Source organism: Anopheles gambiae, chromosome 2 (genome assembly GCF_943734735.2).
Source record: "Anopheles gambiae chromosome 2, idAnoGambNW_F1_1, whole genome shotgun sequence".
Taxonomy (NCBI): domain Eukaryota; kingdom Metazoa; phylum Arthropoda; class Insecta; order Diptera; family Culicidae; genus Anopheles; species Anopheles gambiae.
Genome location: NC_064601.1, coordinates 115,353,074 through 115,380,045, shown reverse-complemented (window position 1 = coordinate 115,380,045; position 26,972 = coordinate 115,353,074). Strand labels below are relative to the sequence as shown.

Sequence of the window (26,972 nt, the reverse complement as noted above, 5' to 3'; positions counted from 1 at the left end):
CTGTGGAAGTTTGCAATCATATAGGGGAGTGTTGGCACCCACAGTCTGATGACAGCTCCACAGTATGCTTGCAAAATTCCCTTAGTCGGTTGCAACACTTCCCTATTTGATTGCAAATTTCCACAGTATGCTTGCAACATTCTCCTACCGATTTGCAGCATTCCCCTAAGTGTTTGAACTATTCCTTTTTATATGATTCGAAACACAGTAAAGGATCTTTTTCGTCTTGCTAGAGCCTGTTTTAAGCAATTAAGTGTTCAGATACAACACTATCATCATTAACATCAACCGCCACAAAATCATTCTCAGAATTCACTCCTCAGCATGTCCTTATCGCACCCAAATGCTTATTGCCCCCAGAAGCGCCTTCATGGAACAGACACCCGTTTGTACTAGCGCTGAATAATTAACCCTTGCCGGCAAAGTCACTACTGGTCCGGCCCAGAATGGCTTACACCGGTAGTGGCTTTTCCAAACCACTCCGAGAATCGATTACCTACCGCTAAACACTAATTTCCCTCCAAAAGTCGTGCTTTGATGTGTCCTGCCCCGTTTGAAGCTTTGAAGCGACACACGGGAGCGCTCTCTCTTTCTCTCTCTCTCTCTCTCTCGCTCTCTCTCTCTCTCTCTTTCTCTCTTTTTTGTACCTTTTTGGGTGGTCGGTCCTCCGAAAAAAGTAGTAGAATCTGAAGTGACTGACTGAAAAATCAATATCCAGCGCATTTCTCCCATTCCATCACGATTGCCCAAATGAAGGTTGTGACACACCCCGGAGTTGTGACGCGCCACCACCATGGCCCATGGCGCACGGCGACGAAGCCACCTTGGACCATTGGACTTGTTTTTTTGTTGTTGCCCGGTGGTAGGTTGCTGTTTGTGCTTGGTATTTGGTGTGCTTTTTATAGTCCGCCAGCTTTGCCTGGGTCATAATAAAGAAAACTGAAGCGCGTTCGCGTGTGGCCGGCTAAGCGAGCGCGAAAAGGTGAGAAAGGTGAGGTATTATTAAGTTCTTGTCAGGACCTGAAATATCCATTACACCCGCTCTGCTCAGTAATTTAGCTGGGGAGGGAGGGCTTGCTGGAGGAGAGAGAGCTGATGTGCTGATATCCTGATTAAAGTAAATGACGACTACCTTACCCGATTCGGCTTGGAAGAGGGAGAACCTGCAAAAACGGAACCTCATTGGGGGAGGGAATGTTCGTTTGGTTTGACTCCAAACCTGCAAAAAGGTTGCCAAGTATCTGGTCGGGGACGGGGCCCGCGTGTCCATTAGCACACGACACGCAATGGAAAACAAGGTGGGTTTGAACACAGTCAGTGTTTTGGGGACGTTGAGGGTTTCGCGTGTCTAGGAATTATTGATCCTGCCCATGACATTCCCCATTTTTTGGGTCCACACGTGCTACACTCTCTGCAGAGGGGCACGGGAATTAGTCATAGGGCGGCACACTTTGGAACGATGTTCCTTTGTCAAAGGAGAAATCCAAAGTTGTGCCCTTCTTCCCGCTGACAGTTGAATCATCTTCTCTTCACGCCGGTCTAAGAAGATAAGTTTTTGTTTTATTTATTCAGTTAATCTTTCCGAACGCAACAATTACGCTTCAATAATTCACTTCTTGTCATCGTTCCGTTTCCGCACTTGACCAAGTCGACGATAAGTTTCTGCTGATAAAGTATCTGCTCAACGTACTGTTGGAGCGACGAGCATGCCAGCGGATTGTTTGTCATTCGTAGCGTCACCGTAGGCCAACGCTTGCTATACAGCAGTGGCACGGCCGTGAACAGATTGTTGACCAGCGTGATGAAACTTATGGCGGGCAGATACCACCGATCGTACGTTGGCAGCCTTCGCAGTGAATTGCTTATCAAAGCCAACGTTTTCAGCGAGGGCAGTCGCACCTTACGGCTAGCGGTGAACGTTTCCAGCTGGTTGAACGATACGTACAGTGATTGCAATTGGTTGAGCCCGGCGAGACCGGCCAAATCGAACGTGGTCAGCCGGTTGTAGTCGAGATCGAGTACTTGAAGCTGGGTGTACTTCGTCAAATCCCACGGTTGTTTGTGGATGCGGTTTTTAGATAGCAGTAGCGTTTTAAGACTCGGTGCATCGAGCAGCAGTAGATCGAGTAGTGTGAGATTGTTTTGAATCGCTTCGATCGAGCCGAGGGCGGGCAGTGTCACTGGAGCGGACGAGTACAGCCGTTGAAGATTGCATTCCCGTATGCTTAGCGTTGTCAAGCGTTGTAGCTGCCGCAGACTGTTGAAATCTAGGTACTGCAACGGGTTGTTGTCTAGGTAGAGGATCTCGATGCTAATATTGTCCGCTTTACCGGTAGGAGGAGGAATCATTTGGATTTGATTGTATGCAAGATTTACCTTCCGCAGTTGGTAGGTTTTCGCGAACAGCTCAAAGTTTAGGAACACAATTGCACAACTCTGCACGTTGAGAGTGTGTAGCTGTGACAGGGCTCCAACTGTGCGTAAGATCGAGCGATAGTTGCAACCTTGAACGGTTAGTTCCTGTAGGGATGCGTTAGGGCTGACCGATAGGGAAGTTAGCCGGGTAGCTTGCATTATACTGATCGCTTGCAGCACACTCGGTATGGTGAGCGATGTTTCGTAGAAATTTGGAAACGATAGAATCGAGATGAACGCTGAGACACTTTCAATGAAAGCATCGAGTGAAGTAGCTTCAAGCTCTAGTCGTTGCACGACCAATGTTGTGTTCTTTTCATCCAGCTGATCTTGCAGATGTTCGGATATCTTTTGACCGGTTCCGCGCAATGTGCTCAGCTGCCTCAGCGAGGGCACAACATCAGCTGTTGACACCATGTCGTTTAATTGTAACATTAAACAGGCTGCAAATGATAGCATGAAATTGTTATTCTATATGATCTTCGGAAATGTTTTGTTCCCCAAATGTACCTGTTGAAAAGTATCCCCACCAATGCCGTTTTACTCTAGACATGTTTTAGCACCCCTGTCTGCCAGATTGACGGACGATCACACAATGGGGTTGCTAACACGATCACACCTTGTCGAAAGGGATGTGAGACAAATGATGATTACAGTGTCGATTTGTTGTGTCTTTTTTATGCCATACTATCTAGCCCTCTAGTTAATATACGTGCGGTGCTTTTCCAACGTACTGCAGGTAGGGTTACCGTCTGGAGTATCTGGATGTCATTGCCATCCATAACAGGTCTGGTAGAAGTGGTATGAAGTTGTGGCTTACATCCAGGAAGCTTAACCGAGGAGGAATCAACTACTGCAAACGATTCTAACACATTGTCGCTGTGGTCGTAACCTAAGAGGTTGGGGAACTTGTTGACCACTTCTGGTAGGGTTAAGATCTCAATAGACCCTAGCAACAAATACTTCAACCTAGTTGTATTTAGCTGAGTAACGGTAACAGTCCTAACTTTGTTGTTCTATAGCTCCACCACTGACGGCTGTGGCAAGGTGATCTTTCGTCTGCCTGGGTGTCAGAAGATTGTTGACGATATTTGGCAAGTTAGCCCTGCGGCACAGAAGCAATTGCGCTAGCTGCTGTGGCACAGAATGAAGTGATAGTTGTTACTTCAGATATTATCCATGTCTTGTCGATCACTTTCTAACAAACAAGCTCACTTATGTGACTGATCTCGAACCAATTTTGGTGATCTTCAAATGATCGTCACCGTAGAATAATCATGTCTCTCAGGTGCAAAACAATTCATAACACAATTAAATTATCCGAATTTAAATGGTTTATTACACTCACACTTGGGACAATAACATCGCCGTCTTGCTGTCTTGCTTCCTTTTTAAAGATCGCCTCACCTCAAGGTACGTTCATACAGCAGGCGGAATTCCATTTATCCAACGATATCGAGCCGTTGTAGTTCATTGTTGCACACTTTCGGGCAATTGTGACTATCAGTGGTGGATTGATAGTGGTAATGCTTATTAGATTTAAGTAGCTCTGCACCGACGCACAACGTAATGGGTTCTTTTCCACGTTCAGCATGAAAGTCGGTGACAGCTCGCTCGTGTACACCTCTGCCGGTACAAACTGCAACCGATTGCCCTTCAAGTAAAGGTAGTTCAGCTGAGGAAAGCTACAGTTGGCTAGCGAAAACGACTCGAGCATATTATCCACCAGCTCAATCGATGTTAGATTGGGCAGATGTATCAGCTCGCTAGCTGTAACCGTGCGCAATCGGTTGCGGGAGAAATCAATCCCATTTAGCTGCTGGTGCTCCTGCAACTGTGCCAAATCGATCGTGCTGAGCTGATTGCCATCCAGGTAAATACGCTGCAGATTGGGCAGGTTTGCGCTCCTAATTGTAGGCAGCCACTGAAACTGATTGCCTGGTAGATTGGCGGTCAGTGTTTCCGGAAGATCTAGCTGCTCAAACTCAATCCACGTAAAGTTGTTACCCGGTCCTAGCTGTAGCTCTTGGAGCAGTGGGAAAGAAGTGGGCTGCGAGGCAAAGAGCGAATGCATACGATTGTGCTGTAGAAGCAATCGCTGCATTGCAGTAAATGGGGCAAGTACGGCAATGTCCAGCGTGGTAAGCTGATTATAATCCAGATGTAGATCGCGTAGCGAGTTAACACAGGAAGACTCATGCACGGGCAGTAGTAAGCTGATGTGATTCCGCAACACCTGCAGTGTGGTCAGCCTGGGAAGATAGCACAGCACGCTGAGGTCTAGCAGACGTAGGAAGGATTTTTCAATGCCGAGAAACTGTAGATTACGCAGATTGACGATCGTGTCGGGGATGCGGCGCACGGCACTGTTAACGATGTATAGCGATCGAAGTTGGTGGTTGGGCAGAATGGTAAGGTGCTTTAATGCCGGTGCCGATTGCAGCTCCAGTGTCTCAATGGCCAAACGAGGCGTTAAGGAGAGCGCCTGTTCGTGGTAGCTTTGGATGGTGAGTTCGGTGAACAGCTTGCTGGCCAATTCCATGACGTTTTGAATGGCAACAGGATCCGTTAGAAGGCATTGCTTAATGATCGTTGTTTTCGGCTTATCAATTGAAGTCATCGTTTGTAGCTGGTCGATCCAGCTATCATTACCGATGGTGAAGGTGTTGAGTGTGCAAGTGTCACGATATTCTCTGCTGCATTTCGAATCGTCACTGGCAGTGGAACGAATGCACGAATGGACGAGGAAGAAGACTGTTTTTGGAGGTGTAGATGGGAGATGGATTAGTGAACATTTAACAGCACAGTTCAGGGTAGCGTGTAGTGTAGTGTACCTAACCTATGAACAACTTCATCACTTGTGTTTGAAATCCATACACTACTGTCCAATTTAATGTTTGGACTGTTTGACCATTGATAATCACTGCATGTGACATCATTGTTCTCATCGCGCTTGATTACTGTGCTGCAAATTACATTCCATTGGCGCGTATTTCACATTAAAACGCAATTCATCCGTTCCTAAGCAAACTGGTTCCATCCGTCTAACAGCAAACCCCACGATAATCTACCAGCACATCCACAGCTCCACCCAATTGCCGCAGCGCGGCGCAGTGCTGATGGTGATGCTCGTTAAGCGCAAAGCTCGGCTAAAATCCGTTTTCCAATCCAACGACCTTTTGCGGACGACGGGACGGGTGGTCGTTGCGGTTGCTTTGCCGTTGGAATTTCGAAACACCGATACACCGGAGCCTTACGCTACGAGGAGCAGCTACACCTGATCCGTCGATTGCAGCGAAGGCCGGAAGTGGATTATATAGCGTTTTCTACCCCTCCCTGTGTCCTGCCAATCGAATCCTTTCCTCACTGCTGGCAGGCTACTGCTACAGCCTTGTCGCTTGCCGGCAACTGCTTCCGGTCACGTAACTGGAAGTGATCCGCCGGGATGGGGTGATTCGTTCGAGGCTTTATAGAGAAGAAGCTTTAGCCAAGCACCATTCCTATCAGGAGGACTACTTCTCTTCCCTGTCCGCGAGAAAGTTTATTTCCTACCAACAGTGCCGCGTGATGGTTGAACTTTCCGGTTGGTTGCCTTCTTAGTAAGAAGTTGAAGTACAGCCCCGGAGGTCGGGGACGTCGTACACACACAGCAGTAATAAATACCGCAGGAAACAGTCGTAACCGAACTTCCTGCGGCTTGCTTGGATGTGTATCGACCCTCTCGAGGCGTAGTGGGGATGGCGACTAGGGAGCAGTAGGCGTCGTCGTCATCGTCGTCGTCCTCGTCGTCGTTCTACCAGCCTAGAATGGCGCATCGCTTACAGGGAGAGAGGGCGCTCTATGTAGGATTATATCGATTACCAGCTACTTCTTCGCAACAAACACAAAATCAATGTCGCAGTGAAAGTGGCAATGTTAGTGGATGGGAGCAGTGAGAGTAGGGCCTTCGGTTTTTATTTTCGATAATCATGGCATCGTTTCATCCCCCCCCCCACCTCTCAAAAATACATCGCCTCGAAGCTTTCCAGGGGAACACCCTGTACTGTGTTTTTCCAAGGGGTTCGGTATCCTAACGACGGGCGCGCGCGCTTGCTGTGTTGTGTTTCCCATGCGTTCCCAAGTCGCCATGCGAAGCACGTGGTTATAATTTCGGCTTCAGCAGAATATGCCGCAATGTGTGGCGTGGTGGCGTGGCGTGGCCTCCATGTTGCGGGCCTAATGAAGAGACGGGCGAACTTTATTTGCGACTTTATTTTTATTTACCTTGGGTCTTCTTTCACCCAAGGTGTGTGTGTTGCACCACTGTGCCGCAATGTGTGTGTTTTCTTTTCCCTCTAATTCGGGGTTTTTTCTTTCCACATTTGCTCCGTTTGTTAATTTGACATTCCCGCAGCTCGGCACCCGGGTAATGGCTGGCGACGGTATTAATAGAACACGGTGTGGCACGACAGCGCTCTTAGTTAGAAGTTGGCTTAACTTTGGGTCTGTTTCCGTTCTTCCAATTGCATAATGGGTGATATGAGGGGGAGGGAGGGGGGAGGGTATGGTGGGTGTTTTGCTGCTCTGTCCGACTCCCCACTGGATGGGTGAAAAACTTTGATTGGTATTAAGGTGTGGCGAGGTGTAGTAGCCTAGCCTTGCTGCGGGAAACTTTCCACACAGCAGATAATCACTTCCTTCGCAAACTGGTTAATAATGAATTTCGCAACAAAACGATTGTGTGCAGATGGGTTTAATTCTAAAAAGGGAGGTCGGTCGTTGGAAAGTCTGCGACAAACAACCAAACTCTTGTTAACAATCGTTTGTGTTGTGTGACTGACTTTTCAGTCCCTGTGTGCATTGTGTATTATTTTATTTAAAGTAATTGCATGAGTTATTTTCCTTATTTATTATTTCCTTATTTTATTATTATTTTTATTAATTGATTTTCCATTGGTAAGTTGTGTACAAGCACATGCCCCACCACTCATCGATTCTAAATACAGGTGTAATTTATATAAAAGCAGAATTTCTCTGCCCATTCGCTCATACATCCCTCGTGGGGATCGAACCCACGACCTTTGGATTAGAAGTCCAACGCGCTATCCGCTGCGCCAGAGGGACATTTGTGGAGGGAGAAGTTGCCAAGCTATCCGGCGCATATCGGGCCGGGCTCGATATCTTGCAAAAGCGGAAGCAGCACACACACACGCACACACGTTGGATTCGTTTGCTTTGCATTTTCCCCATTTTCAAGCTTCCCCCGGCAAAAGATGCACCACTTCTGTATGATGCGCAGAAAGGATTTAAGAGAGGGTAGCACACAAAAGCACACAAAACGGCGGCTCAGCAGCCAATCTGCTGCTTGACCGGCTGCAAACCGTAACTAATGCGGCAAGGAACACAGAGAGGTAGTGACCACACTGCAGGCGGTACTAGTCTAATTAGATGACATTGGTGTGCTGTACCCACCACCACCGTGGTGTGGTTCGCTTCACGTCTATATTGGTCAGCGTTCGATTTATGGTCAGCAAATCGATTCCGGTCGAATGGCAACCGCGCGCGTGTACAACCCGAACACAACACCCCTCTTGGTACCCACGTTGACCACTTTGTTCTACATTACAAGCTGCCAGTAGTAGCTAATTGGTGTACACTGCTACCTACCGGACGCTGGACAGTGAAAGGATTTACATAATTTCACATCCATTCCCACCTTTCGATGGGGGTTTGTTTACGCATCATTATGCATGGTAAGAAATGACGGACGGGCAGGACTTGCAGAGCGTGGCCGTGCATCCTTTTTAAAATGGGAAACTGGGTTAAAGGATTACTGGGTGTGTGTGTGTGTTGAGTTGAGGAGGAGATGCGGCGGATCATCCTTTTTATGTTTGTTTTTTTTTCTTCTCTCCACTCCTTCTATTCATTCGCATAACTGGTCTTTGGAACTATGCTTTGGAACTCTAACGAACGTGTTGCGCATGTTACGCGCAAGCGATGCAATTATGAAAGGGTTTGCGTGTGTGTGGCTGCGTGTTTTAGAACGGGGGTTACTACGATAACGGGGGCTTTGCCAATTAACGGCGCCTGAAGTTATGCACTTTTTACCCCACTCAACAACAGGCCTACTACGAACAAGGGAGATGTATCCTTTCTGTTTTTAGAAGCGTTTTCTGCATGAAAGGCGCTAATGAGTGTGCTTTTGCTGGAAAATAAGGAACTTCCTTTGAAGTCTAGGTGGAAGCGATAGTTTATTTAGTAGGGGGAAACGGGACAAGACAACACCAAATTTCACGCGAAATGGATTACTTGTTCAACACACACTTTTAGCACACTTTTTAATACCAATTTAATGATTCAGGTGCGGAGTTTTCTTGTCTCACTTTCAAAGAGTCTTCTAGTTCTCTAATTAGAAAAGGAAAATGACTCCGTTCAAGCATCGTGTTGTATTGTTCCTCCTTCGTCACGGCAACAACTCATCATGCTCAAAAAAGGGTAAAAGAACCCAATTTTCCCGTACCACAAGCTCTATTAGCAGGCAGCTTTATGCGCCAGCAAGGAGAAAGATAAGACACTCGGACTCCTTTCGCGCGCTGCACCTTTCGAAACAATAAAAGAAAAGAAGAAAAAAAAACAAGAACCTTCAAGAAAACGGTTGCAAAAAAGGCGTGTCCTTCTACCGTGATTTTCCCCTCGCACACCGGTTGGTGTGGGGAAAGGAAAATTGTAATTTTACCCAACACGCGAACTGTGAACTTTGAAGGCGAGACTGGCCAGAGAACTACCACCGACCGTGGTAGAGGACTACTATGCTGCCATGAAAATGGTGAACGGAAAATAGCGTATGCAAAAATGGGGAGCTTTGCCTTTTCCTCTCCCCTAATTCCCCTCAACTGGCCTTTGAGAGGGGCGATTGTGGTCCTTTCTCATTCCCATGCATATAAATGCATCTTTTCACTAGTGGCGGTGCAGCATTTGGTATTTAATTTTTGCACCCTGTGTTCTCTTCTTCTTCTGTCCCGGGGACTGGGAGGGACATTTTAAAGGCAACGCGCGCGCGTCATACCGTTGACCTCGGCGGTGTTTTGTGTTGTGTTTTTTTCCTTGTTGAGCTCCTCCCGTCTCTAAGCTCTCCTCTAAGGCTGCGCACTCTGTAGCGCACTCTATTTTGGGTTTGGGCTTCCTTTTCCTTCATACACTGGTAATGGGGGGAGGTGGGGGGGGGGGAGAGGAGGGAGTTTTATGCAAATTTTAATCACTAGCTCGCGTGCTCCATTCCCATTTAACAATCCTTTGGATGGATGTGAACGAAGCGGGTCAAAGTCGAAGCCCGTATAAGGGGAATTAGGGTGGATGAATGGTCCTCCGTGGGCACTTATGTTGATTGTTGTACCGTCTCTCTCTCTCTTCTTTGTCGGGTGATAATTAGCTTCCTCCAAGGGGAGTAGTAGTAGTAGTAGTAGCTAGATCGTCTGTCCACAGGAAGAGAAGTTGCCACTCCAGGTAGATGCATGCGTTGCAATGCGATCGATGAGATTTGCAGAAGAGATTGCAGAACCTTTTGCGCTCGGCAACTTCTAGCTGCACGCTACATTTATCTTGTGCTAACCTTTTACGTTGTTTCATCCTGATTTAAGGTTACATTTTTAAATATTGTTCCTCTATGCTGTATTACGATTTTCATTTTATTTCTTCCTTTTACACACCTCTTAAACCAATGCAGATCGCTCGTTGGTCCTTTCACGCCCATTGCGCTCCTTGGCGGAAGCTCCTTGGCGCTTTGGAATAATTGTATGCGCCACGCTAGAACTATTTCCAATTACATTCCAAACCCCTCAGTCAAACAAGAGACAGACAAAGAGAGAGAGAGAGAGAGAGTGACATAGTGCTCGTAGCAATTGCCCTATGGCCCCGCTCGTCGGTGGCAAACATCCTTGAATTCTCACGGTTTTCAGTTACATTCCGCTGCCGCCGATGTGAACGCACGGCAGCCCGGCCCCCGGAAGTCGCTTAGCATAGGAATGCAGAGGCGCACCACAGCAACAAGGATGACGCACACAACGGGCGTTTTTTTGTACGTCTTCTCCTCTTCTTGCCGCGGTCGCTTCCTGTTTCGTGGCGTGGAATTTGTCACTGACATAATAACCCGGTTATTCCCGGGCCTCGGTTTCGGGTTTGTTTGAAGCAACGGGGTGAATGGAATCTGCCTTCTTTCTCTCTCTCTCTCTTTAGCTCTCTTTAGCTGATGTATGCGTTCAAAAGGGTTCAACAATGTATTTATTCTTTTATTTGGAAGAGAGTGTGTGTGTATGTGTGCTTCTTTTGCGAGGCTCTAAATTCTATATGACAGTTAGTTCTTTACAGTGATTGTTCGCATCCTTGCGATGGGCTGTAATTAAGGTCTATCCTATCCGGAAATGGTTAAACTATTCACTATTGCTTGCGCGCACCCGGAAGCCGGTTGTCGCTAAAGGGTTATCCAAATTTTGGAGTTCCAGTGGTAGCGTTATCTTACAGGAACATCCATTCGTTTCGCATTTCACTTCACAGGAAATCGGTCCTTCGGAGTTCTTTCACCTTCAGGAACCTTTCTTCTGTTTCTGGGAAGTGTTCCAATCCTTTTCTTTTGATGTATATCATTCAAATAAGGGTGATAGAGGAGCGTTAAAAAGAAGGATTGCACTTCGGTTTGGGAAATTTGCTTTGAAATGCTTATGCCTAAGTGGCAAAAGAGCGCCGAGGAAGTCCATATACTCCACTGTTTATGTGTTAGGGTCTGATGTGACTGATCCACTTCCCTTCCAATAACTCATCCTTAACCAACCGTGGAGTCCTGGAATTAGTACTGGACCTGGAATTGATACAGAAACTGTTCCAGTACAAGACAGATCCCGAATCCTGTGTTGGTAGTACTTAAATCTGATCTCAACCCTTTGTTCCTATCCTGGAATACACGTTCCTTCTAGTGATGGTCAAAATGGGTCTGTAGCCGGATTTGGAGTGATTCGAATCCGACTGCTTTCGGATTCGAATCCGGATCAACTCCGGTGTAATACTCTATATATCCACGTAGCTACAAGCTATACATTTCCTGTGAACGTTCCGATTTGCCTATCAGACTCTCACGATTTATTGTTAGCTTCCAGCAATAATTCGGATTCAATAAATGTATTTGAGCTATTTAACAAGGTATTGAACGTTGCTCTAAATTGTTTGAATTATTTGTTTGAAAAATATTTACATAATGTCAACTAATTGACGAAACGGGTAAAACATATGTGGGAATTTTTGCTTACGTGTGTGTGCGTGTACAAACACAGTAATGTTAGCTAGGAGCTAAGGTTGCTTGTGTAAAATCCGGCAAATTTGACCTCTGACATGACCATAGTGTCAAATTATCCGCACGGATAACTATGACCAGAATAATGTCGACTGTGCGATCGTATGAAGTGTCACAATAAAGAAGCATTCTGCTTTGGATTCAAGGAGTAATCTGCATTCAATCGTAACCAATTGAATCTGTATTCGTTCGGAGCAGCGGGATTCGAAGCCATATTTATTTCGGAGTCGGATCCGGATTAAAAATGTCCGAGTCGGAGTGGATTCCGGAGCTCCCATCACTAGTTTGCTTCCCAATGGCTGTATCAATTGCGGGAAATTCGGGATCACATACAGGGATAAATTGAGGAATAATTTCGGAGAAACATTCAAGATGAATGTTTTCTGGATAGGAAATGGGCGTAGGATTTGCGAGACGATCACTCAAGATATATAGATAGATATTAGAAGGTAAAGGTGATTTAGAACCATGCCTTGGTAATAACTTAAAATCACACACGTGTTCGTGGTGTGGCACAGTGCAATTTGTCCCCAATTTTCGATCACGCGTACAACGATTACGCGGTCACGAGCAATCACATGTCCTAATAGACCCCGTGTCCATCACACACGAGATTGGGATGTTGGAACGTATTTTTGAGTCTAGTTTTGATAACTATTAACACTCGCCAATGTACGTACCACTCGCTGCTACTACTTCTTCCACTAATGCGAATGAGACAATTTAATGTACATTTACAAGCAAATGATGGGGGAAAAAACGATCAAAAAGCTTGCACCCAGCCACTGAATGGCACATTCCGTGTGCAAAACGTTTGCGTTCACAGCAATGGGACGCTATTCCTCCGGTAAGCTCTATTGTTCTGTGTCTTGCTGTTCTTGTGCTAATTTACTCATTACTATTACTAGTGCTGTTGCTGACACTGGCAGTAATTGGCTTACCATGCCTTCCCGTATCGCTCGCCGTTGCCACCTGTACACCGGGCATGGCGATGACCTGTATGCTGCCAAAGCTCAACATGCTAACCGACGGCTACACGACCCTTCGCAACATTCCACCCGACACGTACTACAGTGTGCGGGTTGAGATGCTGCACCTACCGATCAGTCCCTCCGGCGCCTTCCTAACCCGCATGTCCGAGTTCTTCAGCAAGCTGGAGCTATACGTATACCACGATCCGGTGTTTCAAATCGCACCCGGAACGTACCTCTCCAGCATTCACGTGCTGGAAGCTCCATCCATGAAGCAGCTGCTTGTCGGTGCCGGTGATAACAACGTTACCGAGCTCATTATCTACACCTGCGGACTGGAGCGCATCCCTCAGACGATTGGCAATTTGGCCCTGCTGGAAGACCTTACCTTCTCGGAGTGTGCACTGCGTAACTTTTCGCTGGGTGCGTTCGGCCAGAACCGGCACTTGCGGGTACTCGATCTGAGCCGCAATCAAATCGAGACGATCATACCCACGACCCGCGAAATGCCACAAGCGATCGAATATCTGTACCTATCCTCGAATCGGCTAGAAAACCTCGACATGTCCGCATTTATCGGGCTGCCCAGCCTATCGATGATTGATCTGAGGAACAACAACCTCGCGAAGATAGCGTCCGAGCAAACGGTCACCTGGTCCACGATGGAGATGCTGGACGTGAGCTACAACCGTTTGCGCACGATCGATCTGCAGTGGCTGTCGGCACCGAACCTGAAGCGGCTCATCTTGAGCAACAATCTGTTCGAGAAGCTACCGGAGCGGTTACGGCGCTTCCCCAACCTGCAGCTGCTCGGCATGGGCGATAACAGGCTGGCGGGCGTGATCGATCTTGCCCCGCTGAACGGGCTGCCCGAGCTGAACTCGGTCGATCTGTCCAACAACCCGACGGCGAAGGTCCTGCGCAGCTCACGCCCTATCCGTCTGCCCGTGCTGGACTCGTTGTACGCGGAGTACTGTTCGCTGAATCGGTTCAACACGTCCGGCATTGATCTGCCGGTGGTTAGCTTCATCAGTTTGGCGCACAACAACTTCAGTGCGGTGGCGCCGTTGGGACAAGCATTCCCCTCCATTCAGTCGTTCAGCTTCTACGACAATCCGATACCGTGCAGTGTGTTGAAGGCTCGCGCGGAGCTGATACTGTCGGGAAAGTTGATCATGGGTATACCACCCCTGTCGGTGAGCGAGTGTACGAGTGGTTCGATCCAGATCTCCCCGTCGCTGCTGCTGTGCTGTAAAGCTTAACTGCTTCAGTGGTAATAAAAAAGACTTCCCCAAAAAGGGATTGTTATCGTCGGCGATCGAGATCGTGCTCTTTTATTCTACACAGCAAATGACACGCCCCGATGGGAGCTTGTGCGTGGAGTTTGTTGCGCAGTTCATCCCAGGCATGGCCGCATCGACGGCCAGCTTAAATTCCGCTATGTACTGCTGCCACTGGCGGATGGTGTTGCAGTGCAGGGGATTTTGGACGGCAAACGCACGCCGCAGCTTGGGAAAGAGCTTGAACAGATCGGGCAACCGGGTGAGCCCATTGAGGGCGACTACAAGTGTGGTAAGCTTTGGCAGATCCCACCGTGCGTACTCCAGTTGGGTGAGCTGATTGTTGGACAGGTCCAGCTGTTCCAAGTTTGGGAGCGATGTACGACCCTGTCCCGTTACGATCACGTTGGTTAGCCGGTTGGCAGCGAGGTTGATGCGCTGTAGCTTGGTCCACCCGTCTAGGCGGCGCAGATCGACCACGGTTAGCAGATTGTTGGGCAGTACCAGGGTGGTCAGATTGGGCAGGGTTTGTATGCCGATCGGTATGCGGGTGAGGTTGTTGTTGTCGAAGTAGATCTCGATCGCGTTCGGCAGGTTCCAGCGCGTTACATCCAGCTCAGCGAGCTGATTGCTTACGAGCTGAATGTACATTACCCGGGGCAGCGAGAGAGGACGTCCTTCGATGCGCTGGATCCGATTAGAGCCCAGGTCAAGGTACGTAAGTCGTCGCAGAGGTAGAAAGAAGGCCCCGTCGATCGTTTCGAGCAGGTTGTTGGCGAGTGTCAGATCGGTTAGCGGGACGAAGAGGTTCTCATTTTGACTTGGGATGAGCTGTGTGATCTTGTTGTTGCCACACATCAGAATAGACAGCTTTAGACAGTTGGCCAGTGGATCGAGACTGACAGACTCCAATGCTCCGTTCTCTATGGCGAGAGTGGCCAGCTGGCGTAGATTGGTCAGCGCACTCGGCATGGAGCGAATGTTGGATTGCTTGATGCTTAGCGTGGTGAGTCGATTGTTCGATGCAGCCATAGCGATCGTTTGCAGTGGTGGAGCCTTCCGCAAGGTGAGATCGCTCAGTGCTGAAACGGGCGGAATGCGTAGAATGCGTTCGCGGTAGTTCTCGTAGACGACTTCCTGCACAAACTCCGAGATGAGTTGGAGCAGAACCCCGTCGGGGTAGGGCGTGATCAGTACCTTCACATCGATCTGAAACACTTGCGGGAGATCGCGCCCGGAGGTGCGCAAGCGTTGCAGTCCGTCGGCCGAAAGGTTGAGCTTATCGTAGACACATTTGGCTCCCTGCAGCTGGCAAGGCTGTGGGGCCGATTGAACGATCGCTGGTCCGTTTGTCCAGAGCCAGAGGTTTACTGGAAGAAGAGGAGCGTTAGAGAGAGAGAGTGAAAATATCCTTTTCGTGGAACTGATTTGGGGGAATTTCTTCTACCTAATGTTAGCAATAACGAGATGGTCCATTCGCGATTCACTTCCATGATGGTTATTTCCCCAAACGAACGTCCAGAATGAGCTCGATTGTGGGGCTTTCGGGTGGGTTGTATCTGTTTTTTGGGGGTTTCATTAAGTGTCATTATAATTGAATTACCATAGCAGGAGTGTGAATTTGTGAAACGGGGTGAAGAGTTCCATTACAGGAGCGCTCCAAAACGATAAAGTAATCAACAAACAGCATAATTTGTTTTGCCAATTTATTTTGACCGAGCAAGTATATTAAGAGCATGAGTTGATGAGTTTCTCGTTGGTACGGGAGTTTCATACATTGCTCTGAATATTTTGAATAAGTTTGTTACGCAGGTTGCATACGTTTGGGGAGCAACTGTGTTAGGGGGGCAACTTCCAAAAGAGCGCCGAGGAAGTCCATATACTCCACTGTTTATGTGTTAGGGTCTGATGTGACTGATCCACTTCCCTTCCAATAACTCATCCTTAACCAGCCGTGGAGTCCTGGAATTAGTACTGGACCTGCAATTGATACAGAATCTGTTCCGGCACAAGACTGATCCCGAAGCCTGTGTTGGTGGTAGTTGAACTGATCTCAACCCTTTGTTCCTATTCTGGAATATACGTTCCTTCTAGTGATTGGCAAATTGGGTCTGCAGGAGGATTTGCTTCCCAACGGAGCATCATTTTCGGGAAATTCGGGAACATATACCGGGATAAATTGAAGAAGAATTTCGGAGAAACATTCAAGAATGTATTCTGGATAGGAAATGGGCGTAGGATTTGCGAGACGATCATTCAAGGTATTAGATAGCTATTAGAAGCATATATAGCAAACCCAGTGCGCTTTGCTTGTTAGTATCTATAATAACTTTAAATCACACACGTGTTCGTGGTGTGGCACAGTGCAATTTGTCCCCAATTTTCGATCACGCGTTTAACGATTATGTGGTCACGAGCAATCACATGTCCTAATAAACCCCGTGTCCATCACACACGAGATTGGGATGTTGGAACGTATTTTTGAGTCTAGCTTCGATAACTATTAACACTCGCCAATGTACGTACCACTCGCTGCTACTACTACTTCTTCCACTAATGTGAATGAGACAATTTAATGTACATTTACATCAAATGATGGGGGGAAAAAACGATCAAAAACCTTGCTCCCAGCGGCTGAATGGCACATTCCGTGTGCAAAACGTTTGCGTTCACAGCGATGGGACGCTATTCCTCCGGTAAGCTCTATTGTTCTGTGTCTTGCTGTTCTTGTGCTAATCTACCCATTACTATCAATAGTGCTGTTGCTGACACTGGCAGTAATTGGCTTACCATGCCTTCCCCTATCGCTCGCCGTTGCCACCTGTACACCGGGCATGGCGATGACCTGTATGCTGCCCAAGCTCAACATGCTAACGGACGGCTACACCACACTTCGCAACATTCCACCCGACACGTACTACAGTGTGCGGGTTGAGATGCTGCACCTACCGATCAGTCCCTCCGGCGCCTTCCTAACCCGCATGTCCGAGTTCTTCAGCAAGCTGGAGCTATACGTATACCACGATCCGGTGTTTCAAATCGCACCCGGAACGTACCTCTCCAGCATTCAGGTGCTGGAAGCCCCATCCATGAAGCAGCTGCTTGTCGGTGCCGGTGATAACAACGTTACCGAGCTCATTATCTACACCTGCGGACTGGAGCGCATCCCTCAGACGATCGGCAATTTGCCCCTGCTGGAAGACCTTACCTTCTCGGAGTGTGCACTGCGTAACTTCTCGCTGGGTGCGTTCGGCCAGAACCGGCGCTTGCGGGTGCTCGATCTGAGCCGCAATCAAATCGAGACGATCATACCCACGACCCGCGAAATGCCACAAGCGATCGAGTATCTGTACCTATCCTCGAATCGGCTAGAAAACCTCGACATGTCCGCATTTATCGGGCTGCCCAGCCTATCGATGATTGATCTGAGGAACAACAACCTCGCGAAGATAGCGTCCGAGCAAACGGTCACCTGGTCCACGATGGAGATGCTGGACGTGAGCTACAACCGTTTGCGCACGATCGATCTGCAGTGGCTGTCGGCACCGAACCTGAAGCGGCTCATCTTGAGCAACAATCTGTTCGAGAAGCTACCGGAGCGGTTACGGCGCTTCCCCAACCTGCAGCTGCTCGGCATGGGCGATAACAGGCTGGCGGGCGTGATCGATCTTGCCCCGCTGAACGGGCTGCCCGAGCTGAACTCGGTCGATCTGTCCAACAACCCGACGGCGAAGGTCCTGCGCAGCTCACGCCCTATCCGTCTGCCCGTGCTGGACTCGCTGTACGCGGAGTACTGTTCGCTGAATCGGTTCAACACGTCCGGCATTGATCTGCCGGTGGTTAGCTTCATCAGTTTGGCGCACAACAACTTCAGTGCGGTGGCGCCGTTGGGACAAGCATTCCCCTCCATTCAGTCGTTCAGCTTCTACGACAATCCGATACCGTGCAGTGTGTTGAAGGCTCGCGCGGAGCTGATACTGTCGGGAAAGTTGATCATGGGTATACCACCCCTGTCGGTGAGCGAGTGTACGAGTGGTTCGATCCAGATCTCCCCGTCGCTGCTGCTGTGCTGTAAAGCTTAACTGCTTCAGTGGTAATAAAAAAGACTTCCCCAAAAAGGGATTGTTATCGTCGGCGATCGAGATCGTGCTCTTTTATTCTACACAGCAAATGACACGCCCCGATGGGAGCTTGTGCGTGGAGTTTGTTGCGCAGTTCATCCCAGGCATGGCCGCATCGACGGCCAGCTTAAATTCCGCTATGTACTGCTGCCACTGGCGGATGGTGTTGCAGTGCAGGGGATTTTGGACGGCAAACGCACGCCGCAGCTTGGGAAAGAGCTTGAACAGATCGGGCAACCGGGTGAGCCCATTGAGGGCGACTACAAGTGTGGTAAGCTTTGGCAGATCCCACCGTGCGTACTCCAGTTGGGTGAGCTGATTGTTGGACAGGTCCAGCTGTTCCAAGTTTGGGAGCGATGTACGACCCTGTCCCGTTACGATCACGTTGGTTAGCCGGTTGGCAGCGAGGTTGATGCGCTGTAGCTTGGTCCACCCGTCTAGGCGGCGCAGATCGACCACGGTTAGCAGATTGTTGGGCAGTACCAGGGTGGTCAGATTGGGCAGGGTTTGTATGCCGATCGGTATGCGGGTGAGGTTGTTGTTGTCGAAGTAGATCTCGATCGCGTTCGGCAGGTTCCAGCGCGTTACATCCAGCTCAGCGAGCTGATTGCTTACGAGCTGAATGTACATTACCCGGGGCAGCGAGAGAGGACGTCCTTCGATGCGCTGGATCCGATTAGAGCCCAGGTCAAGGTACGTAAGTCGTCGCAGAGGTAGAAAGAAGGCCCCGTCGATCGTTTCGAGCAGGTTGTTGGCGAGTGTCAGATCGGTTAGCGGGACGAAGAGGTTCTCATTTTGACTTGGGATGAGCTGTGTGATCTTGTTGTTGCCACACATCAGAATAGACAGCTTTAGACAGTTGGCCAGTGGATCGAGACTGACAGACTCCAATGCTCCGTTCTCTATGGCGAGAGTGGCCAGCTGGCGTAGATTGGTCAGCGCACTCGGCATGGAGCGAATGTTCGATTGCTTGATGCTTAGCGTGGTGAGTCGATTGTTCGATGCAGCCATAGCGATCGTTTGCAGTGGTGGAGCCTTCCGCAAGGTGAGATCGCTCAGTGCTGAAACGGGCGGAATGCGTAGAATGCGTTCGCGGTAGTTCTCGTAGACGACTTCCTGCACAAACTCCGAGATGAGTTGGAGCAGAACCCCGTCGGGGTAGGGCGTGATCAGTACCTTCACATCGATCTGAAACACTTGCGGGAGATCGCGCCCGGAGGTGCGCAAGCGTTGCAGTCCGTCGGCCGAAAGGTTGAGCTTATCGTAGACACATTTGGCTCCCTGCAGCTGGCAAGGCTGTGGGGCCGATTGAACGATCGCTGGTCCGTTTGTCCAGAGCCAGAGGTTTACTGGAAGAAGAGGAGCGTTAGAGAGAGAGAGTGAAAATATCCTTTTCGTGGAACTGATTTGGGGGAATTTCTTCTACCTAATGTTAGCAATAACGAGATGGTCCATTCGCGATTCACTTCCATGATGGTTATTTCCCCAAACGAACGTCCAGAATGAGCTCGATTGTGGGGCTTTCGGGTGGGTTGTATCTGTTTTTTGGGGGTTTCATTAAGTGTCATTATAATTGAATTACCATAGCAGGAGTGTGAATTTGTGAAACGGGGTGAAGAGTTCCATTACAGGAGCGCTCCAAAACGATAAAGTAATCAACAAACAGCATAATTTGTTTTGCCAATTTATTTTGACCGAGCAAGTATATTAAGAGCATGAGTTGACGAGTTTCTAGTAAGTTCTGGAGTTTAATACATTACTTTGAAGTTTTTGAATAAGCTTGTAACGCAGGTTGCATACGTTTGGGGGGCGACTGTGTTAGGGAGCCTTTAGATCCGCCTACTAGCTATGCAATATGCGCAGCAAAGCTGTAACAATTCTGGTTTGTTGGATCTAATAGTCCTTTGGAGATGGCGCTTGTCACCATTTAATCTAACGATTTTAATTATGTTAATGAATCATTCAGAAAACACTCTATGAAAAGCATCATTAACAGCAGTTGTTTGAGATGTTATTTTGATGATCACATAGGATCGGGTTTGTGAGACGAAAGAGTAGAAAGTGTATAAAGAAGAGAAGGATAAGTACAAAACATTACAATAGTGAAAAAAAGTACTCTTGTTTCCGCCCGGGATCGAACCGGGGGCCTTCCGCGTGTTAGGCGGATGTGATAACCACTACACCACGGAAACAGATGCTTCGAGAGGCAGTAGCCATTGCAACCAGTGCAGCCTGCGCTACAGTTTCCGCTTACAATGCACAGCTTCATTTCTACGCAGTGTCGCTTTCTCTATCTCGGTTCGCCTTGCGGGGGAAAAACAAGAAAAGCGAAATGAAAAACGAGAGCGAATAAAAAGGAGAAAAAAGCCAGCGTATCTTTGCTCTAATAATATAAATCACCAAAAGCACACGCGTGTCTGTGGTGGGGAGGCGAGACTGGTGGGGGGAGGCGTGTCGTGTTTCGTGAAAGTATTTTTAGTGCCACCGGTAGTCCGGTGCTGCTGCAGCGTGGGGTTTTGATCACCCGGGCCAATAGGTTGAATTTTGTCGCAACGCAAAACCGGTCAGCCTGATGATCGTGGTGGTGTTGGTGGTGGTGGTAATGGTACACTGCACAACGGGTACTGAAATATGCTTTAAAAGAGAAGCCCGGGAGAGAGAGAAAAAAGGTGCGTGGAGAAGTCAAAACCCCAAATCCCTCCCATCCTTCGGTTGAGGAGGGAATGATGCAACGCCGAGAAGCGGGGATATATCTCTGAAGGGATTTAGTTCCTACGTGTGTGTGTGTGTTTGTGTGCATCTGTTTTTACCACACCGTGTTGACGGTGTTGAAAAGCGATAAATTTAAAGCTCAGCAGCAGCACTGCAGCAGCACAGAGAGCAGCACACAAAACAATAACACAAAAAATGAGACTCATGTTGTTTACGTGGTTTGAGCGGTTTTATTCCTCCCCTTAGGCTGTTTTTGCCAGCGATCAATTTTGGGCGTTTTGTTTTGTTGGGATAGATCATGATGGTGTTATGATGTGCGATATTGAACGTGAAACAACCGCGTTAAAACGGGCATAAACACACCGGAGCGGAGCGGAAGACGCCTAAAAGTATGCAGCGTTATTTTTTGTATCACAACAAACGCCTTACAGTAGGCAATTTGCAGCATTAAGCACACTTGTACAGGCGCTCTCTGGCACGTGCAACGTGATAGGAATGGATTTCTTTGCATGATTTTGTAAGCAAGTTTATTAAATTATTTTTTTCGTTTTTTTCTTTCTCTCTCTTTCTCTCTCTACCACAGCTCATCCATCCACTGGGAGGGGGCGAAGAAAAGTTTGCAAACGTTGGGGAATAAATCAGTTCTTCAAAGAAAGTTTGCGCGCCGTAGTCGGTGTTCTCGGTTCGGTTCGAACTCTCTCTCGGTGTGTGTGTTTGCGCGAGAAAAGCAGAAAACTTTCCACCGGCTGTGCCGCGCATTAGTGTGCTCGTTACGAATCCGGTACGTGTGTGGACACACAGATCCATCATCAGGCGATGAATTTTTCAAAAGTTTTTCCTCGCTCGCTGCTTGCTGCTGGTTGCTGGTACCTTGTCACAGATTGTTTGTTTTTTTTCTCTTCTACTATTCATTGCCATTGAATGTCGGATCAATAATTGCACTTGTAAACCACGGTTGCGGATTAAACAGCCAAACCTCTTTAGATGATAGCGACAGATAGCGAAAATGCATAAAGAAATCATAACGATGCCGGTACTTCGTAACGCAAATTCATTGGAAGAGAATGGAAGAAAGATAATTTTAATAACAGTAAGCAATACACTACGTAAAAGACGAAGATTCTTAGCAAAAAACAACTTTATAAACATTCAATAAGTGTAGGTTATAGATGAAAGGGAAAACGGAAACAATACTATCTCTCTACTGGTTCCGTTCAAACGTCAATCACAAAAGAAATGTACAAATTAACACAACCGGTTAAATATAATTATTGCAAAATAAAAGTAAAAATCTTACCAAAAGCATTCAGTACGCTTTCGTCGAAATCCGAAAAGATGAGAAAAAGTCTCCTATGAATCCTTCGCTTTGCTGTTACTTTTTCGATTTAAAATAGAAATTTCAACATGCTCCTGTTACTTTTTGGCACGTACGTTTTGCGAGCGGGACTCAAATTTCCATTTCCAAAACAATCTTAAAATAAAATAAATAAAAAAAACACACACACACGCACACAAAGACAGTCGCCGCCCATTGTTGGTTCAACCGTACACAGACACCGAATTCGGGCGTTCCTGCTAGTTCCGTTCTGTGCGCCCCTTCCCTTTTGGCCTTCTGACGAGGAATGACCTTTCGGAAGACATCATGAGAAACGATCAAATCGCCGTTTCCCAGCCGTCCCAGTCGTCGCCGTACAAGAATCTCGTTCGGTCACATTCCAATTGGGTTTGATGGGAGGGGAAAGGGAGGAGGTGTAGGAGGTTGCATTTCTGCACCGCACTGCACTGCAACAACCCCAGGATCGCGCACACGCTCTGCTGGGTCGTGATTCATACATAAACGGGAATGTTCTCCACGATGCTGCCGGGCGCGCCATAAAGCCCGAAAAAAAGGTGAAACTCGGATGACTCGGCGCAAGGGGGGACCTCAACTCACCACAGATTAAAGCCAACAAGCGAACAACGGATCACGTTCCAATCCTTCTTCACCTTTTGTATAAGTGTGTATTGTGATATTTATTAAAACAAAAGAAAATAAAGTAGAGTTTAACGTTAATTTTCGCACTTTAGTGTAAGTGAGTTTGTATTATCATTGTTATTATTATAATCATTATAATCTTCTCTTTCTTTTCGCCTCCTCTCTGGCCTTCCTAATACAATTCTAATACTAGCGACTGGTGCTTTTCTTATAAACATAGACAGAATCATAATCACACTCCCATTTTTCATGATACCCCCCAAAAAAAAGGGACAAAAGAGGTGTGAAGGAGCGCGCAGGGTTCTTCATTCTCCTCCTATTCGGAGTATTTATTGGATTAGCTCCTAAACAGGTTTCCTCTCTCGATTCTCGTCGTCGTCGTCACCCTTTTCACAACTGAGATGAGAAGATCAAGCAACCGCGCTGGGGATCATTGCACACCATAGCAACGGAGCCTACATCACCACCACCACCAAGCGCCTTACTAAGATCGATCAAAACCCATTCTACTCGCTTTGCTTTGCACGTTTCCTCTTCTTCTCGGGGGTTCTTCTCCCATCGGTAGCCGTCGCACCCAGCAATTGCTGTACCGGGCAGCTTCCCGATAATTATCCTTTCCCTGCTGAGGTGGAAGACCCACAACACACCAACTTGATCCCTCTATTAGGCAATCCTTCGGGTTTTTACTCCCGACCCGCTTCTTCCATTTGTTTCCAATTTTCCTTTTTCACACAAATCACGGATAGTGGTGGTTGTTGTTAATGGCTCTCTCTCACTCTCTCTCTCTCTGTGCGTGTTGTTCGTTAATCTCTTCAGAAGCGGCGAGAAGCAGTAATTACTGTTACTGCGTGTGCTGTTTGTTGTTTGCTGTGATTTCTGTCCTAACCCTTTCCCACGTGTTGAGTATAGTGTCTCTCTTTTTCCGCGCGTGTTTGTTTTCTTTTCTTTTTACGGAAGATTAAATAACAAGAAGAAAAAGCAGAAGGAATTGAGGCAAGGAGCGTTTAACGTAACCACACACAGCAAACAAAACGGACCTTAATTAAAGCTGCTTGGTGGTGGTGGCGTTGTGTGTTGTCTACAGCCTACTGTGTGTGTTCTCCTGACAACCCAACATCATCTCCCTCTCTCTCTCATTCTCTCTCTTTTGTTTCTATATGGCCCCAAGCTCCTCCTGCCCGCAATCCTTCTATCACGACTCTTGATGGTGGCGGCGGCTTGTGTCGATAATAAAGGTTAAAAGGATGACTTACGAATTAGTAAAACAAAACGTATTTACACACACACACCCGAATTGAAGCGAAAGCGCACTTGTCGTCTGCGTGAGATCTACTTTCCCTCTTGTGTTTGTCGATATAAATATATATTCTGCATGCTGCTCGTGTTGCTGTTTCCTCCTTATAGCACGCACTCTGGTTCTTCTATCTATGCTGGTATCATTCTTACAGTTGCTATTTGATTAAACCCCTCGACTCCTTAAAAGCTAAGCACTTAACAACGCCACACTGGTAAGAGTTAATTAAAGCAGGAATTCTAAACCAATTAAAAAAAAAACAACTAAAAAACACACGCGCATACTGGTACTACGATATATCACAAAAGAAAATCATGTGTAAAAAAGAAATCCTTCGTTCTTCCTCCCATTTAGCTAGTTTACGTTTAAGGTTCCCCACTAATGGCACCAACTGCACCCATTTTACACTGGCCCGTGACAACCACCCTTGACTCGGCTTGTCCTCCGGAGATATCTAATATTGCCGCATTGTGACATAAATAAAGAGAGAAAGAGGCACAGAGAGAGAGAGAGACAGTTGCGAGATGTTGGCCACATTCACTTCAAAAGATCTTCCACACACACACACACTCCACAGGGTTTTGGAGGGGTTCTCATAGTTGGAAATTTGGACTCTATGACACCCGTTTCGAACAGGCTCCTTGGAAATTCCTATTGGATTTGTCCAACAAGGGTGCTATACAGTCCAATTCCCCTTTACATGAGAACTCCTGGAAAACCCTATAAAACTGCACAAAATGGAAGAGAAGGAGTGACCACTCTCGCTCTGCTGCTGCTCTCTCTCTCTGTCTCCCTCGGAACCCCTCTAATATATGCCTCTGGTGGACGGAATCTGATCCCGACGGTTGTTCCGCGACGCACTCGCAGCTCACTCGCAAATCTTCAGCGTAGCACAGCGCCGCTCCAGCTCCTCGTTGAAGGAGTTGTCGAACGTTTCGTCGTCGATCCACGTCTCGACCGTGCTGGCGCTGGTACGGCGGGAGGAGCAGCGGGTCGACCGCCACACCACGTCCGTGTCGATCTCGTAGTGCTTGCTGTTCAGGTTCTCCCAGACGTCCGTCTGCACCTGGAACGCTGGCCGGTATTGCTGCTGCTGCTGATGTGGCGGAGGAGTCGTCTGGGCGTTGACTCCGGCCGCGGCAAGCCGGGCGAGATGTGCCGGCGAGTACTCGAACGGGTTCCAATGGGTGCGCATCGGCTGGTAGGACGGTAGGGAGGTTTGGTGCTGCGACTGGTGCTGCTGTTGCTGGTGCGGCGGGATCGCCACGAACGTGTGCGTCAGCGGCGCTTTGCTGAGTTCGCCGCGCACCGGGCTCGGCTTGGCGGACGAATCCCACGGGCTTTTGGACACCTTGTCCCAGCCCGTCCCACTCGGCCGGATGTTGTAGTTCTTCCACGGATCGACAAAGTCCTCACTCTTCGCCAGATGGAACGGGGACGGGCAGCAGGACGAAGCGCTCGGCGGGCTACTGGCGGCACCGTGCTCTCCTCCCCCGCCTCCACCGTCCGTCAGCTGGTCGATCAGGTAGCGCTTGGTGCGGTCGTACTTGACCTTCTCGAAGAGCAGTGCCGCCGCCGTCTCCGCCACCGTCAGCCGCTCCATCACCGACGGCGTCTGTTCGGCCGCCGCCGCCGCCGGGTCTTGCTCCTCCACCATCGTCGAGAGGGTCGTTTCCTGCTCCAAGCGGGACTCTCTCCTGCCGAGAGCGGATGTCCCCGTGGCGGATGTCAGTACCAGCTCTTCCTCTTGCCTCCAGTGCCCGTTGGCATCGTTTCCTCTTATCACCGCATCGTCATCATCGCATCCCTCGATGTGGTTGTAGTTGCTGCGCCGATGTTTGCTCGCGGACAGGAACAGTGGCTTGGCAATGTCGAGCGTACTACCCTCCCCATCCCCGGACCGCATCAGACTCTTGCTGATCTTGTCCAACTTCGCTCCGATCAGCCGACTGCTGCTGTTGTTGCTCGCCAGTGTCATCGAGTCAGCCGCCGTCATCGTTTCACGCCGTTCGCCTCCAACGCCTTCACTACGATGGTGGTTTCCGCCTTCCACGATCGAGGGGGTGCTTCCGAGCGTACTTTCCTGCATCGTCCGCCCACCGCCATCGCCACCCTCCAGGGCCAACGGTCCGTCAAACGTCTTGGAGCGCAATCGGAAGCATTTGCGCAGATTCACGTTCTTGTTGGCGGTGATGTTGGTGCGCTTCTTCGGCAGGTTCTTCATGCTTCGGCTCAGCTTGTAGTTGTTCTGCGTCTCGGGGATGGGCGGTGGCGATGGGTTCGAGGAGGACCGTTCCTCCCCGAGGGGATAGAAGGCACCGTGCGCGTCCGGGGCCATGCGCGTGTCCGCGGCCATCCAGCCTTCGACGGCGCCATCGTCCACGACGGTTCCGTCCCGCGGCTGCACCTTGCACCGGGTCGGCGTGCAGTTCTTGTGCAGCACGTACTTGGCCGTCGTGATGCGATTGTTCAACCCGTGCCCATTGTTGGTCGGTGAATGGTCGGCCCCACCACTGCTGCCGTTCGTCGCCGAGACCGGATTGAAGGACAGTTTGCGAATTATCTGTGAAAGAGAAAGAGCGAATAGATCTCGTTAATTGAGGTTAGTAACAAATAAATCAAACAACGCCAATTGCTACAATCAAACTCTCATCCAGCTCAACAACAACCTGCCTGTCTGATCCCTTGCAAAGAGAGACAAACAAAAAGTGGACAAACAAATCACGAAGAACCACCACGACAGTCGCCCGAGAGAAGCCGTTTCGTGAGAAGTCATTTATTTCGACACGAGGCTGGGGCTTTAATCTCGGCCTTGTATTGCCCTTTCCGAACCGTTTTGAGCCGTTTTGAAAACGGCATGGTTCCTGGGAAAAGATTGTTCGCGG

General features: G+C 48.6%; 4 protein-coding genes, 1 long non-coding RNA gene and 2 other non-coding genes across 8 annotated transcripts in view; 3 read left to right on the top strand and 4 right to left on the bottom strand.

Moving 5' to 3' along the window:
* The first annotated feature begins 358 nt into the window (after positions 1-358).
* LOC133391079 (uncharacterized) lies at positions 359-22,120 on the top strand. Its single transcript, XR_009764573.1, has 2 exons — positions 359-2,271; positions 21,402-22,120. It is a non-coding gene; the product is annotated as an uncharacterized LOC133391079 (long non-coding RNA).
* On the top strand, positions 2,162-14,020 carry LOC5666932 (uncharacterized). The gene is made up of 3 exons (XM_001687877.2): positions 2,162-2,295; positions 12,476-12,581; positions 12,643-14,020. Exons 2-3 carry the CDS (start codon positions 12,524-12,526, stop codon positions 13,965-13,967), a joined length of 1,383 nt encoding a protein of 460 aa, XP_001687929.2. The 5' UTR covers positions 2,162-2,295; positions 12,476-12,523; the 3' UTR covers positions 13,968-14,020.
* LOC5666934 (leucine-rich repeat-containing protein let-4) lies at positions 3,378-5,254 on the bottom strand. Its single transcript, XM_001687876.2, has one exon. The coding sequence runs from the start codon at positions 5,033-5,035 to the stop codon at positions 3,824-3,826; it is 1,212 nt and encodes a 403-aa protein (XP_001687928.2). The 5' UTR covers positions 5,036-5,254; the 3' UTR covers positions 3,378-3,823.
* On the bottom strand, positions 7,446-7,518 carry Trnar-ucu (transfer RNA arginine (anticodon UCU)). Its single transcript has one exon. It is a non-coding gene; the product is annotated as a tRNA-Arg (tRNA).
* Positions 16,516-18,120, top strand: LOC133391764 (leucine-rich repeat-containing protein 40-like). Its single transcript, XM_061647875.1, has one exon. It carries the CDS (start codon positions 16,820-16,822, stop codon positions 18,065-18,067), a length of 1,248 nt encoding a protein of 415 aa, XP_061503859.1. The 5' UTR covers positions 16,516-16,819; the 3' UTR covers positions 18,068-18,120.
* On the bottom strand, positions 20,226-20,298 carry Trnav-aac (transfer RNA valine (anticodon AAC)). Its single transcript has one exon. It is a non-coding gene; the product is annotated as a tRNA-Val (tRNA).
* A 747-nt stretch (positions 22,121-22,867) lies between the features above and the next one.
* The window catches only part of LOC5666936 (uncharacterized), a 38,137-nt gene continuing 34,032 nt past the window's right edge, over positions 22,868-26,972 (bottom strand). For both annotated transcript variants that reach the window (XM_061641226.1, XM_061641225.1), the window contains one exon: positions 22,868-26,650. In XM_061641226.1, coding sequence (XP_061497210.1) covers positions 24,956-26,650 — 1,695 coding nt within the window. In that variant the 3' untranslated portion in view covers positions 22,868-24,955. The remainder of the gene's footprint in view (positions 26,651-26,972) is intronic.